Source organism: Ceratotherium simum, chromosome 2 (assembly GCF_057802395.1).
Source record: "Ceratotherium simum simum isolate JZ-2026a chromosome 2, ASM5780239v1, whole genome shotgun sequence".
NCBI classification, from domain to species: domain Eukaryota; kingdom Metazoa; phylum Chordata; class Mammalia; order Perissodactyla; family Rhinocerotidae; genus Ceratotherium; species Ceratotherium simum.
In genome coordinates, this window is record NC_141901.1 from 71,615,957 (window position 1) to 71,631,753 (window position 15,797).

Genomic DNA, 15,797 nt, shown 5'->3' on the forward strand with positions numbered 1-15,797 from the left:
AATATGAGAATGAGGAAATAGAAAGGGTTCTTTTAAACTAAAGTAAATGTATTTTATGTTTTTTTTTTTAATATGGTAAGCAGGAATCTTTGAAACCTTAATTTATATATCTCTGTATCTTACCAACATCTAAATCTGCACTGTCCAGTATGATAGCCACTAGTCATATGTGGCAATTGAGCACCTGAAATTCGACTAGTCTAAATTGTGATGTGCTGTAAGAGTAAAATATACACCAGATTTTGAAGAGCTGATTTGGAAAAAACAAATCTCATTAATTTAAAAATTTTTGATTACATATTAAAATGATATTTTGACTATATTTGATAAAATAAATTATTAAAATTAATTGCACCTGTTTCTTTTTACTTTAAATGTGGCTTCTAGAACATTTAAAATTACGTAAGGGACTTGCATTGTATTTCTGTTGGACAGTGCTGATCTAGATGATCTGACTTTGGTCTTACATTGTAATTTTACCACCGCAGCATTAGCTTATTTTTCCTCAGGATAATACAGCCATGAACATTAAGGAAGTAAAAACCTCCCGAGCAAAACAGGTATTTTCAAGTCTCTGTGTTAAAAATTCATGTATTTTTAATCATAGGAGAAACCTTTAGATCTTCATTCGAACTCTTTATTTGTTTTCTTTTCATTGAAGATTGTTTTAAATTTTTTATCAGTTGTCTGGTTTCCTGAGGAATTTGATGATATAATTAATTAGAAGAATATAGTGTACTGCTCTTTCTGTTGCAAACTAGGTTAGCTTCAGATTGTCTCTTTTTAAATTAAGAAATCCAAGAAGTTAATCTGCTATGCTTCTCTGGGGAATGTCTGTATAAAGTAATCTCCAAACCATCAGTTTCTGATCAGGATATTTGGGAGGGGGCTGTAAGACTCAGATATTCACCTTTTCTGAGACCTCATCTTAAAGAAACCAAAGCAAGAGAAAAACCCCTGTGCTTTTAGAACTAGTGAGATCTCTGTCATTTGGGGATCTCTCTTCTGAGTTGTCTTTGATTTGTTTCCTGTGTTAATTCCTTGTGTTTTCTCTTAATTCTCCCTTCTTTGTTTCTGTTGCTCTGAGCCACGAATTTGTGCTTGATGATGTTGATGTAAAACGGTGTGACTCCTGCCTGAGTCAGGATATATTTTGTTGCTACTGATTTCTTTCTTTTAGCTAGCAAGTTGCTTTCTCCCTGCATGTTCATACCTGTTTCTTTGGTGTAATGTTACAAGAGAGGTTTGAACCCCATGTGTGAAAAGTTGCTCCCTCTGCGGTAAAGTGCCAGTGTATTGAGCTTTCTTGAGTGTTCTTCTCATATGCCAGTTTTCTTCCTTAGCTTTCTTAGATCCTTCCTTAGCTCTTTATAAATTATCTTAGCAATTTACACATTACCAAATGGCATGTTGACCTGTTGCTGTTGTATCCTGCTCTCTTAGTTCCGGTATTCATAGGAAAGCATTATGCTGAGTACTATCAGCTGTTCGCAACAATTGCCAAATTTCTATTTGTGAGTGTTACCTCTCTTCTGAGCTTCAGACCCATCTTTTCAACTTCTGTGCTTTTTTTAAAGATTTTATTTATTTATTTTTTCCCCCCAAAGCCACAGTAGATAGTTGTATGTCATAGCTGCACATCCTTCTAGTTGCTGTATGTGGGACGCGGCCTCAGCATGGCCGGAGAAGTGGTGCGTTGGTGTGCACCCGGGATCCGAACCCGGGCCGCCAGTAGCGCAGCGCGCGCACTTAACCACTAAGCCACGGGGCCGGCCCATCTGTGCTTCTTATCTACATGGATGTCCCCCCAGTCACCTCAAGCTCCAGATACCCAAAAGAGAACCCATTCTTTCTCCTCTCCTCCTTTGTATCTTTCAGTCATAGTATTATAGAACAAATACGTGTTGCCACATACAAGCTAGTCTTTTTTTCTCTCATATGCCCATCATAAAGTGCACACTCTGCATTTTCCTTAGATAGGTGGCCCTTGGTGAAGAGAAGTTTCAGTTCTCAGTAGCAAAGATATGGTGAAGGTAATCTGTCTAAGATAAAACCTGAATTATTCTCTGTGTTGTCATATTCCCTTGTTCTCAATTTAGTCCCTAGTCCTGTTCATTAGGGAACTAGAAATGCTTTCTCTTTGCCAAGTCTTCTAAGTTTCTGGAAGCAAGCAATCCTAGACTTTCTTCCTCCTTGATACTATTTGAAATCCAACTGATAATTGGCTTTAGCACTCCCACTTCAGATAATATGGGGCTGTAGCCATTTTGATTGCTGCCCTTAGAGCTGGAGCTACTCTAACAGAACTTGGAGTTGCTTAGTTACCAGACTGAGGATTATGTATTCCCCAGTTAATAGAGATCCAACCTGGGATGTCTTAGTCTGACAGCATTCTGGGAGGATGAATAATTTTGGGCTTGTGAATTACTGTTATAGCAGGGGCAGATAAGAAATGGCCAGGAGGCCACACAAACCTATGGGAAAAACCTTGGATTATAGCATACAATATTCCTGCTGGGCCAGTGTTCTTCTCCTTTAATCTGGTAAATTTCTTCTTATTTTAGTCATAAGGAAATTCTGATGGGGCAGGAAGGTAGTTTCCGTTTTTGCAATAAATCCATGCAAGGCAGTGAACTCATGTGCTCTAGGAAAAGGAAAATAAGTGAATAAACTTTGAATAGACTTCTCAATAGCCCGTGGACCTATGAGTAACGCTGTATTACCATTTTCCCAGTTGCCAGGCTCAAGTCTCTGGAAATTGTTGACATTTTCAGGCAGTGTGCGCCCTCCACTGCCATGTCAGAATATTTTAATTATATTGAAACTGGGTGACAACCTGTTTAGGAGTCTTCCTGAGTTGTTTCATCACCACTGTTAGCAATAAAGAATAAAAATATATGATTCTAACTACACATTCTATAACGTCTACATATTCTTAATGAATATGTAAATTGTTTTCCTGCATACCATGACTGAGTAGCTCAGTGGGGAGAGACTTGATAGTATCAATTCAAGTATTACTTCTTCTGGAAAATGTTCCACCTGTCTCAGACAGAAGGACTTCTTCATTATACATATAGCATTGAAAAAAAATTCTGAAGTTTTTCTTTAGAAAATTCTAAAATTTGCTAGAATGACCAACAAATTTGAAAAGGAAGAAATGAAGTAATGTTCATACCTTCCTTTCTTTACAAAGTAGATGCACTCAATGTATCAGATACAGTTCTTTACAGGGGCCGGCCTGGTGGTGTAGTGGTTGAGTTCGCACGCTCTGCTTCAGCTTACTGGGGTTTGTGGGTTTGGATCCCGAGTGTGGACCCATGCACCACTTATCCTGCCATGCTGTGGCAGGTGTCCCACATATAAAGTAGAGGAAGATGGGCACAGATGTTATCCCAGGGCCAATCTTCCTCAGCAAAAAGAGGAGGATTGGCAACAGATGTTAACTCAGAGCTAATCTTCCTCGCCAACAAAACAGACAAAAACCAAACAAACAAAAGAAACCAGTTCTTTACAAAATAATAGTCATGGTTTTAAAAAAAGTTCTGAAGGGCTTCCAGTAATAAGCAGTAGTTTCTCACCTAATTCTTACTGCCCCTGGTGTCATTAACCAGAGACAATATTTTTAATAAATTATTATAAAGGTAATGTATAATTTGTAATCAGAGAAATGCATAGTTCTTAAGTGTACAGTTTGAGTTTTGACAAATATATATACCTGTGTATAACCCACATGCCTATTAAGACATAGATGATTTCTATCATCTTGGAAAATTCCCATAACCCCAGCAAATTCCCTTGTGCCCTTTCTAGCAACCCTACCCCCATGAAACCTCTCTTCTGATTTTTATTGCCATAGATATATTTCGCCTGTTCTTTTTTAATATAACAGCTTTATTGAGCTATAATTAATGTACCATGCAATTTGCTCATTTCAGTGTACAATTCAGTAGTTTTTCATATATTCAGAGTTGTGCAACCATCACTGGAATTAATTTTAGAACATTTTCATCACACCAAAAAGAAACCGCATCATGGTGCCCCCAAACAATTACTATAATATCTTCTTTGGAGAAATGTCTATTCTGAATCTTTGCCCATTTTGTAATTGGGTTGTTTGTCTTTTTATTATTGAGTAGTAAGAGTTCTTTATATATTCTATATATAAGTGTCATGGGTTGTAAATAATTTTTCCCATTCTGTGGGTTTTCTTTTTACTTTTTTGTTGTCATCCAGTGAGATACAAAACATTTTTAATTTTGATGAAGTCCAATTTATATATTTTTTTATTTTGTCATTTGTGCTCTTGGTATCATGTTTAAGAAGGGTTTACTTAACCTGACGTCATGAGGATTTACTCCTATATTTTCTTCCATATTATGCTTTTCTTGAACTTCATATAAGTGGAATCATATAGTATGTACTCTTTTGCATCTGGCTTCTTTCCTCTTCGCAATATTTGTAAGATTCATCCATGTTAATGTATGTATGAGCAGTTTGTTTCTTTTTATTGGTGAGTTGTATCACAATGAGTAAATACATTGTAATTTGATTATCTTTCTGAATATTTGAGTTGTTTCTGGGTTTTGGCTATTATGAATAAAGCTTCTATGAACTTTCAACTGCAAGTCTTTTTGTGGACATATGTTTTCATTTCTCTTGCTGGGTCCTATGAAAATATATGTAACTTTATAAAGAATCACCAAACAGTTCTTCAAAGTGGTTGAATTATTATATACTCCTGACATCAATATATGAGAGTTACAGTTGCTCCCATCCTGGACAACACTTGGTATGGTCCATCTTTAGAATTTTAGCCATTCTAATGTGTACGTAGTGTGGTTTTAACTTGTATTTCCTTGATAATTAAAGATGTTGAACATTTTTCAATTGCTTATTGGCCCTTGATTATCCTGTTTTGGAAAATGTCAGTTTATATCTCTTATTTTAAAAAATGTGTTGTTTGCCTTCTTAATTATTGATTTTTAGGAGTTCTTCATATATTCAGGATACCAATGTTTTGTCAGATACGTATGTTGAGAATATTTTTTCTTAGTCTATTGCTTACCTTTTCATTTTCTTAGTGGTATCTTTTGAAGAACAGAGCTTTTAAAGTCTGATAAAGTCTCAGTTTATTTCCTAATCAGTTTTTTTTTATGGTTAGTGTTTCCTTGTATCCCCTTAACCAATTTTGCCTACTCCAAGGTTGTGAAGACTTTTTCCTGTTTTCTTGAAGGAGTTTTATAGTTTTAGTTTTTATATTCAGGCCTCTTGTGCATTTTGAGTCATTATTGTATATCATGTGAATTAAGGTAGGGACAATATCTTTAAATAATGTCAGGTCTTTACTTGGAATATTTCATTTGTAAATGTTTCTCACAGTTTTGTACATTTGTATATGTTACTTCAATGTCCTCTGAAGGTGAACTACTTAACCTTTTTCTCTTAACCTACCTGTGAATTCACTTGGCATTCCTGCTTATCCTAAAAGTTGCAACTTGGCAATCTCTGAGACCTTTCTGACTCTCTAAAAGCCTTCTGTTTAGGTACTTTTTCATCTGTACTTCCATTATATCTTAAACTTATGTTTAGCTTAGGAAATACCATTATTTTCTTTTTAACTGCTTGTCTGTCTATTGATGTCAGTGATGCAGTTTAATTATTTGACATAAAGCAAGCATTCACTGAATAAGTGAAATGAAGAGCTTAGGTTCAGGTTATTTCAGTAAAGTTTGTTTCTCTATTCCGTTTAGAATTCTTGGGGTTTAGTATCATACATAAAATTACTTACATACGTGCACTAATTTTTCCATAAGATATATTATGGACTTACTGAAATAATATCTATGGAAAAAACAATATGTAAAGTAAAACATCATCATTATTTTTTCTAATAAAGAATATTTATAGCAAATAGTTGACCCTTTATTTGGCTATTTTATAAATTTTTCTGTTTCTAGCAATATTTGGGACATTTTATTTAAATTATTATAGCCATTAAAATGTATTAAATTATCCCATGAATAAGGATAGAATTTGTTCAATTTATATTATTGTGTTACTGAATATGACTTATCTGGCATTTAAAGAGTTTTTTTAATATGGGGATTTTGGTTTTATTTCAATTCAGTCAATGTTAAATGTACTTTGGACTGAGCTAAATGATATATAAAGGTGAGTAAGATGATATAAAGGGATATAAAGATGAGTAAGATATAAATCTGGCTTGCAAAGGGTGTTTCTGTAATCTGCTAAATAGGGTTTGACCCATATGTTTTTTTTCTTTATTAGTTTTTATATATTGTAAATTAGTATTGGGAGCATTTCTTGTACTCGAAGCAGATGATTTTCTGAAGGAGTTACTGGAAGTAAGTAGTAGCCATGTTAAACACACAAATAATGTTTTAGGACCCTTATTTGAATGACATACCATTTACATCTTTATAATGATAGAGCCACATTTTCCAACCTTTCTTTATAGCCTGTGTATATATGAAAGAAATAATGGATTTGCTGTTGTGATGAGTCATCGAATGGATCTCTGAAATTACCTTAACCTATCTTTCTACGGATAAGGAAGAGGCCTAAAACAGGATTGCAAACTCAAAGGCCAGCAGGGTCTTAAGAGGGAAAGGTCTCAGTTTAACAGTGCAAGCCTGAAGATAAATAAGAGCTGGTAGTTGTCTTGAGTTTTGGGGAGATAGTAGGGATTATGGATACTGAGTGGATTATAGTCCTTCCTCATCTAAGGGGAGAAGCCACTACTCTGCTACACATATGCTTTTTGTTCCGGTGCAGGAATATGGGCCTGAATTCGCTCTATCTTTTTATTTTTCAAGAGAATTAAGAGTTGTAAATAAATATAAATGTATGTGTATATAAACAAATAAATGAATTCTTCCAATTTCAATATTAGTAATTGTTCAGTTTTTTAACGCACTGCATGGACCAGATAAAAATACTTTTTGTTTGGTTAGATTAGGTATGCATGGGTGAAGCAAAATGAAAAAAGACAAAGGATTTGGTTAATTTGTGTGGCTCTGCCTTACTTTTTTAGCCCTGGATATATTGTTAACATGACAGGTTTAATTCTTCCATAGAATTTGTTATACCTCTCCCAACTACAGTTTCTTTTTTCTTGAAGCCTTCCCAACCATTTTCTCACCAGAAGATTTCTCCTAATTTGAATTTTTAGTGGAGATGAAGGGAAATTATGATGGGACTAATAGCACTAAAATATTTAACAAAATTTACTATTTCAAAATTTGAAATTGCTATGTTTAGATGAAGAAAATACAGGAGTAATTTTATAGATGCCAACCAAATATTATTGAAATTATGCATATTTTTAAACCATGGCTAAATTGCTTTAGTGAAGCTCTAAGTATCATCATTGCTTCTTCCAGTATCACTGTGATCTTGAGCAGTTTTTAATTATGTTTTAGATTGTTAGAGACGGATAGTAAGTCTTTAAGATCTGTGAATGGGTCAAGAAGAAACAGTGGCTCCTCCCTTGTATCAAGTTCATCGGCCTCTAGCAACCTCAGTCACCTTGAAGAAGATTCTTGGATTCTTTGGGGAAGAATTGTTAATGAATGGGAAGATGTGCGCAAAAAGAAGGAGAAGCAAGTTAAGGTATTCATATTCTCTGTTGAAGTTCTTCCTCGTATCCCAGAGGGCATCTGGCATGGGTTAATAGAGGATAAAAACAAATCAGATTTTAGTGCTTTCCAAGTGCTATAATAAAGAGGTCTGCTTTATATGTTCTTGCCCAGAGAAGTTTTGATTTGTAAATATCAGTTGTTATAGAGGTCTTTTAATTGTAGAAATATATAGCTGAAAATTATTTTAGAAATTTAATTCTCTCATTTTATAGGTTCAGAAATGAAGTTGTGGCATCCTACATCCTTGAATTATTAGTATTTTACTTTTTTTTTTTTGCCTAAAACAGCCCTTTGAAAGATGATGGTTACTGTGCTATCATTGACAGCTCTGCAGATCATCAAGTCCTTAACACCTGTAGAGGCCATGCTCTGAGTGAACTGACAAGAATTTATCCATGGCATTGTATCCTCCCTGCCTAGAACAGGATACACCCAAGGGCTAGATCTTAGCCGTGGTTAAAAGGTTCCCTAGTATTGTTATAAATAGCTGTGTGAATTATAAATGTGGTAAAGTCTTCTGTTCCGCTCAAACCCCCAATAAGTCTTCTTTGGCTTTCAAGGTAAGAGACTTAAATATTTCGTTATTAAAATTTTGTTGTACTTTTATTTTTATTTTTAGGAACTTGTTCGTAAAGGGATACCCCACCACTTCAGAGCAATAGTTTGGCAACTTTTGTGCAGTGCACAGAGTATGCCAATTAAGGATCAGTATTCAGAACTCCTGAAAATGACTTCACCTTGTGAAAAATTGATCCGAAGGGACATTGCTAGAACTTATCCTGAACATAATTTTTTTAAGGAAAAAGATAGCCTTGGGCAGGAGGTTTTATTTAATGTAATGAAGGTAAGTTCTGTTTATTCATTTTTTGAAAGGAAATGAATTTTCAGAAGGTTGAAATTATATATTTCCCCCAGTGAAACATGAACTCTCACCCTAGTAATCAGTTGCTTTGGCAATAAATTTGGCTTTAGCATAATTTCTGCTTTAATTCTGATGCTACATTACTGTCTGGTTTGGAGAACTTGTTAGAAAATTCATCACATTGGCTGGTATTAGTTAGGCCAAATCAAATAATCTATAAATCACTATATCGGAGAGAGATTCTCTATGAAAATAAATATTTCACCTCCTGTGAGTTTCATAGTAGGGAGCAGATATTTCTGCTAGCTATGGCTAGCATTGTTAAGAGCTCTTACCCCTTAAAAGTGTGTGTGCTGTTGTAATTTTTTCTTCAATATTGCCTTTTCCCTTCCCATAGTTCCTTTCCCTTCTGGCTCCCTCGGTGAAATATTGATTTCTTGTTAAATCATTTCAACTTTGCCAATGCTTTACCTTAGTCCTACTCTGGTTTTATCTTTATCAGATATACATTTTAAATGATTTTTAAACCCTGTCCCTTTCCTGATTACAAATTCCTTTATTTTCTTGTCCTTAGAAGCTGTCAGTTTCTAATTGGGAAATTGTCAAAAGAAAATTTTATGTAATAAATCATTTGCTTTTTAAATACTTATAGGATAGGGGCCGGCCCGGTGGCGCAAGCGGTTAAGTGCGCACGCTCCACTGCGGCAGCCCAGGGTTCCCCAGTTCGGATCCCGGGCGTGCACCAATGCACTGCTTGTTAAGCCATGCTGTGGCGGCATCCCATATAAAGTAGTGGGAGATGGGCACGGATGTTAGCCCAGGGCCAGTCTTCTTCAGCAAAAAAGAGGAGGATTGGCATTGAATGTTAGCTCAGGGCTGGTCTTCCTCACAAAAAATAAAAAAAAATACTTATAGGATAACATCTACAATAAGTAAGCAAGAGCTTTTCTAAAAACTGGATGGTCTGTAATCCACCTTCTCAACATTTTTAGGTTTTTAGGGAAGGAAGATATAATATCACATGTTAAAGTCTCTTGAAAATTTTTTACTTTTTAGGCATATTCTTTAGTGGATCGTGAGGTTGGTTACTGTCAAGGAAGTGCTTTTATAGTTGGATTGTTGCTTATGCAGGTAAGTTAGTACAAGTATTAAATGTCCAATTCTTTATTAAAGTTGGATTGGAGAATTTAAAAATCTTCCTTGTTGTTATTAAGTATAAGTGGATATTGGGTATTTTCTGCTAGGCATAATTTAAATAGGAATATTTAGTTTGCACTTTAAAATATTAAAAGTGTTAAAAATAACATACAGTAATATCCTGCCACTAAATGAAATTTCAACTTCTTGGTATCTACATTTGGACCATAATATCCTAGGAAAGCCTCTATCTGCTTTTAAATCTTAATTTATATGTCAGTATTTAATGAGGAGTAATCTTTCCCAGCCAAGAAGGACATGATTCAGGTGTTGGAATGAAAATCTTATTTATGTTGTACAACGTCTTTAGAAGTTTATACAGGAATTTTGTTTGTCATGGAGCTAAGGGCTTGTTAAGTGTATCTTGTTATATACTCTAAAACAGAGGTACTCAAGTCACTTTTACTGCCCCCGGGATATAACATGTGTTTCCATTGGCAATGACTTATTTTGGAGAGGGTTTGGGTGGGGTGTTTTCAGAAGTCAAGGATAGGACAGTCAGTCATAGCTTTGAAGGGAAATGGCATATGGTATTATCTATTCAGCCTTGTTGAAATTTTTTTTAAAAGTCCATCATGCTCTATATTTAGTCTTGCACTAAAATGTAGTCTGAAAGGAAACCTTGGAGATAACGATTTGTTTTATAATAGGCTGGTGTTTGCATCTCAGTTCTGAACTGAGTTCTATGACCTTGGGCTAGATTATTTAACCTCTCTCTCTGAGCCTTAATTAGGTAATGCTCTCTACTTTCAGATTCATTGTGAGGGTTATATGAGAACATATATGTAATAGTGTTTGGTGTATAGTAGACATGCAATGAAAGTTCAGTGACTTGCCCAAGATCACATATCTTGGTAGATAAAAACAGGGTAGGAATCAGAAACTGATTCCCCATGCTTTGCTTCAGTTTCCCAACAGTTTACCTGAGTTTTAAAGCTCTGTAACTGTCAGGAATATACACACTTCTTTTCTGAGTAGCAAAAACCTCATGTCAGAGACACTGGTCTATAATAAAAATGACTGATTTTTACTTTGTTTTATAACATAAGAACTGCTCTCAGTTATTACTGCAGGATATTTGTCCATTTCTAGGTGACATTAGGTTATAAATAATAAAGAAGAAAACTAAGTTTGTTAATGTTGAGGTATAGCTGTTTTGCAAAATTAGAATTTTCCTAATTTGTAATTGGTTAGTGTTGGTAGACCTTTCATAGTGAAACATCCGTATTATCAATCCAGTGATTTTTGTCACAGTTCTATTTCTTTTACTTCCATGTTAGCTTCAAAATAAGCTTTCAGTGGTTATTTCTATTGAGCATCTAAAGAGCAGTTTTTCCTTATTTGAGGTATGAATCTCACAACAGCTGACCTAGCTCTCTAGGAATCCTAAAGGGCCATCACTCTTTCCTTCAAGACGCTGCAGGCAGTGCTGGTAGTGATACTCACTTTGATTCAGTGATTGATTTACTTAACTGTTATTGTCAGTGGCAGCTGATACACTACCATAACAATAATTATTTGATAACCCAGGGCCACAAGTTAGAAAGTGTGGTGCCACCAGATTTAGAAGCCCTTCTCTTTGTTTCTAAAGCTTATTCTCTTATACCCAGTGCTATATTGCCTCCCATGTGTTAGCTTAGAAATATAGCTCAGAGAATTGGATAAAAAAATTTTGCAAGTTCAGCTTATTTAGCACATGTTGTGTTAAAATAATTAAAAGTACTGGATATATGTTTTGTGTATATCTTAGTACTCCTGTAAAATTAGGTAGATGTTGTCCGCATTAGACCTTTGCAAAAGACAAGGATTCTTATTAACTCAGTGTCATAAAGTATGCAGCAGCACATTGCTCTAACACTCGTGTGCAGAATTCTTTCTAATAGAAAGGAATGACTATAAAGTAACATGGTGAATGTTTGTCATGTTTATATTTTATTTGATGTCACACTTTCTCATTTTGTGACCATCGTTTCAGTCTTTTTGAGAAGGACCCAGTGATAATATTTTTTCTACCTCCTTTTGGTTTTTTATACAATCACTTCAACTTATTTTTTAAAATATCGCCATTTTTTAAACCCTCTCCCAGTTCCCATACCAATACTATTGCAGAGGAAAGAGAGAATGGAACTTTTTTTGAAATGTTGGGAAGAAAAGACATTCTTATAAGACAAAAAAGGGAGATTAATTGCTTCCTTCCCATTGTGACTGGAGTGAGGGGTAGGGGAAGAAGTGGAAGGGGAAAGGTAGTGGTGAGAGATGAGTTTGGAGTTTGAGGTCGTGTCATGTAGGACCTTGAAGGATTTTGGCTTTTACTGAGGATATTGGAAGCCACTAGAGTGTTTTGAGCAGTGGAGGGAAATGATCTAATTCATGCTTTGAAAGGATCACTCTGGCAGTTCCAGGCTGTATGGAGAAGAGAGTATTGGGGAGGAAGTACAAGGAGGCAGCAGAGTGACCAGTGAGGAGGCTCTTGCAATTGTTCAGACAGTGGACTACTCTCTTGACAGTAGTTTGGACTAGGTGTTTATGGTCAGAAGTGGTTGAGTCTTGAAACAATTTGAATGTAAAGCCAGTAGGAGGTTATTGACAGCTTAGATGTGGAGTAAAAGAGGAAGGAGTCAGTCATGACTCACGATTTTTGAGTGGAAGTTTGGGGTGAGGAATGGCAGGGTAGGAAATTAGAAGTGTGTTTGAAATGTCTGTTGAACATCCTAGTGGAGATGTTAAGTGGGCAGTTGGAAATATGAGACAGGAATGGGGCAAAATGGTCGAGGCCAATAGATAGAAGAGAAAGACTAGAGGCTATAAAATGGGTGCAGATGCAGGTAGGATGGTAGATGTGGCGGTATGAGAATGGGAAAATTTTCTTCTAATTGCTTCTATTTTTTTAAATTGAAATACCAAACCAAGGTCATTAGCTAAGACCTGAGTAAGGAGGAGGTCTTGGAAGCTTGAGGACAGAGAAGAGTTTGAAATGGTGTAGGAGAATGAGAGTGATTGAATTAGGGAAATAAAGTATACTAGACAGCATTAAAGATCCACTGAGATGAGTGGTCCTGAATTCAAAGTGAGACCAGCCAGCGTGGTTAAGTGTTTTTGTTTTTACCCAGCCACTTCTGCCTAAATATAGTCGTAGAGTTGGATTTATCTAAGGGTGGAGTTTTATAGTTGGAATTATAGCTGAGTGAGAGAAAGACAAAGTAATTGTGGATTTAAGTAAGTGAATAAATATAATGGTAAGCAACAAAGTGAGCACAAGAGAGAGTTGGGAACAGAAAAAAGGTAGTGTGGTATAAATGAGTGATAGACCTGCAAGGTCAGATAATTATAAATACTTTATATGTATTAATCTTCATTGCAACCCTGTGAAGTAAGTACTTTTATTTTACCCATTTAATAGATGGTGAAACTGAGCAACAAGAGAGGTTAAATAATTTGCCAAAGGTCACATAGCTATTAAGTGGAATTTGAACCTTAGGCGGTGTAGCTCTAGAGCGTAAGCTAATAACTGCCTGCCGGGATCATTGGAGGAAAGACAGACAGAGATCTGCTAGGCCAGGGAATTGACCCTTATGAAAATGAGTAGGATTTGTGGATGCTACAAAAAAGAGGAGTAATGGGTACTGTCTGTTGGCATGTGTTTCAGAGAGAAGGGGGAGTTAATGCAATAGCAATGAGGCAGTGAGGTCCAAGGAGGGACATATACTCCTCTACTCCCTGGCCTCTTCCAGTGCTATGGGAGAGAAAACAGCCACCTTAGGGGAGAGCCAGATTTCAGTTAGAGGAGGAAGGTGAAAGAACATTTGGTAATGAGATTGAGGATGTAGGTAGGATATTTTGTTGATGGCATATTATGAGTTCCAGAAAGTGCTGTGGAAAGGTTTAGGGAAGGTTGGAAATGGGTTAGATTAGGGGAGCAGTAGAACCACATGGGATGAGAGTTCTGGGATATTGGGCTTCTTATAGTGACGGACATAAATCAGTGGGGCTATAGGACTTGATAGAATTAATAAGGATCATCTCTAAAGCAGAACTGTGGCTGTGTGTGTTGGGAGAAAGGAAGGAGTAACTCTTGGCTCCTGCCCGTGGCTGTGTCAAGGCCAGGAAAAATGTACTGTGGTTAGAAGCAGTCTTCAGTAAGAAGAATGCCTAGAGATCCTTTGAAGTTTCCTCTTTTGAAACACACTGGTATAATGTGAGTGAATAAGCATTACAAAATTTTATTATTTTGAGAAAGACAACTTAATTTGGATAAGTGCTATTTGCCTAAATATTCTGAAAATCTGTTTAGTTCTTTACAGAGCTTTTACATTCATTATCTTATTTGATACAATGTTCTAGTGAGTTACACATAAAATGCAAAATTGATACCTTTAAACCCCAATTATAGATTCTTTGAAAACTTATTTTACAAATTCTTTTAACACTTACACCATATCGTATCACTTCTGCTCAGAACCTTCGAAAACCTTCCCGATGAGATGGGAACAGTCCAGATCCTTACAGTGGCCTCTAAAGCCCTATGTAATTTTATTCTCTGTTATTTCTCGTCCATAACCTAACCTATACTTAAAACATTACTTCTAATTTAGTAATCTCCTATACGCTGTTCCTTGAGCTGCCAATCTTAATTCCATTTCAAGGCCTTTGTATTATTCTCACAGGACTGTTTCCTCAGTTGCTCCCTTACTTTCTTCAGTATTCTGCTCAAATGTTCCTTTATCAAGGGACTTTCCCTGACCTACCTACATAAATAGCAGTGTATCTCTGCAACACTCCCTGTTACCCTACTTTGTTTTTTTATTTCCATAGCACTCATCAACATCTGACATAAATATTAATTGATTTATTCCATATATTGTCTGTCTCTCCCTCTTAGAAAGTTCAAGCTCCTTGAGGGTAGAGATTGTGTTTACTTTGTTCACTGGTATATACCTAGAGAGAGGGGAGTATCTGGCTCTAAATGAATATTTGTTGGTTGAATTAATGAATTAGGCAAGTGAGGCAGTTGGTCTCATAGGTTGTAAGATTTGTCTAACTTCTCATTCTCGGTGATAGAATGGGAGATTAGAACCTTCTGATTTCTAGTCCATTACTCTTAACATTGCATCACATGGCCACTTGAAACAATATTTATAGTTGCGTGGGTACTTAGTTTAAATATATTGGAGCTTATTTGTGTATCTCAGAACGTTAACCTATGTTGTTTTTTTTTTCTCCTAATGTAGATGCCAGAAGAAGAAGCTTTCTGTGTATTTGTTAAATTAATGCAAGATTATAGACTTCGTGAACTTTTTAAACCAAGTATGGCAGAGTTGGGCCTTTGTATGTACCAGTTTGAATGCATGATACAGGTAAAAGTGTAGTGTTAACAAAAGGCATATTGCCTTTATATTTGTTGCCATCTTAGTTTGAGTGACAAGTAAATAAATTTAGCATTAAAAGTGTTAAAGCAATTGAAAAAAATCAGTGTTTTAATCACATGGTCATTTGTTGGTCCATTAACACACAGTTTAGACCTACTTCCCAGTTGGCACTCTCTGCAGTAGATCGAGTAGTCTGGAATGTGGCTGCAATTTTCATATTCAAACCTAAAGCATTCGTGCGAAATGTATCATAACCCCATTGCCCAAATGCGTGAGTTTCCTTATTATGCCCTATTATATCCTATTATTGTTATGTAGACTACGCTCTCTTACAGGAGCCCATGACATTATGACACTGACGTCAGTTCATTTCCTTTGAGACTATCTCTTCTTTCTCTTTCAGTCCTCTCCTCTGCCTTTCCCTTTTTATCTCACTTTTTTGTGAGGCTGTAATCTTTTTTAAAAATAATGTTTCTATCCTTTTATGTTGCCAGTTTAAGACTCAGAGTCTAGTGACTATGTGAGGGTAAAGAAAGAGGAATCAAAATCAAGTGAAAAATACCTTTGAAATATTTTAATTTTCTGAATTTCATTTATACATTTTATACATAAAAATAAGTTTACTATATTGTCTTGTGATACAATGGTGTAAATGTGCTCATTTACTTAAATTTCAGTTAGATAAACAGAATTTAAGAATATAGGTTA

At 35.7% G+C, this 15,797-nt stretch overlaps 1 protein-coding gene across 9 annotated transcripts in view; it reads left to right on the plus strand.

The window, feature by feature from the left end:
- Window positions 1-15,797, plus strand: part of EVI5 (ecotropic viral integration site 5) — a 241,607-nt gene that overhangs the window by 64,652 nt on the left and 161,158 nt on the right. For all 9 annotated transcript variants that reach the window (XM_087447490.1, XM_087447458.1, XM_087447460.1 and 6 more), the window contains exons 3-6: window positions 7,446-7,635; window positions 8,284-8,508; window positions 9,583-9,657; window positions 14,952-15,077. In XM_087447490.1, coding sequence (XP_087303616.1) covers window positions 7,446-7,635; window positions 8,284-8,508; window positions 9,583-9,657; window positions 14,952-15,077 — 616 coding nt within the window. The remainder of the gene's footprint in view (window positions 1-7,445; window positions 7,636-8,283; window positions 8,509-9,582; window positions 9,658-14,951; window positions 15,078-15,797) is intronic.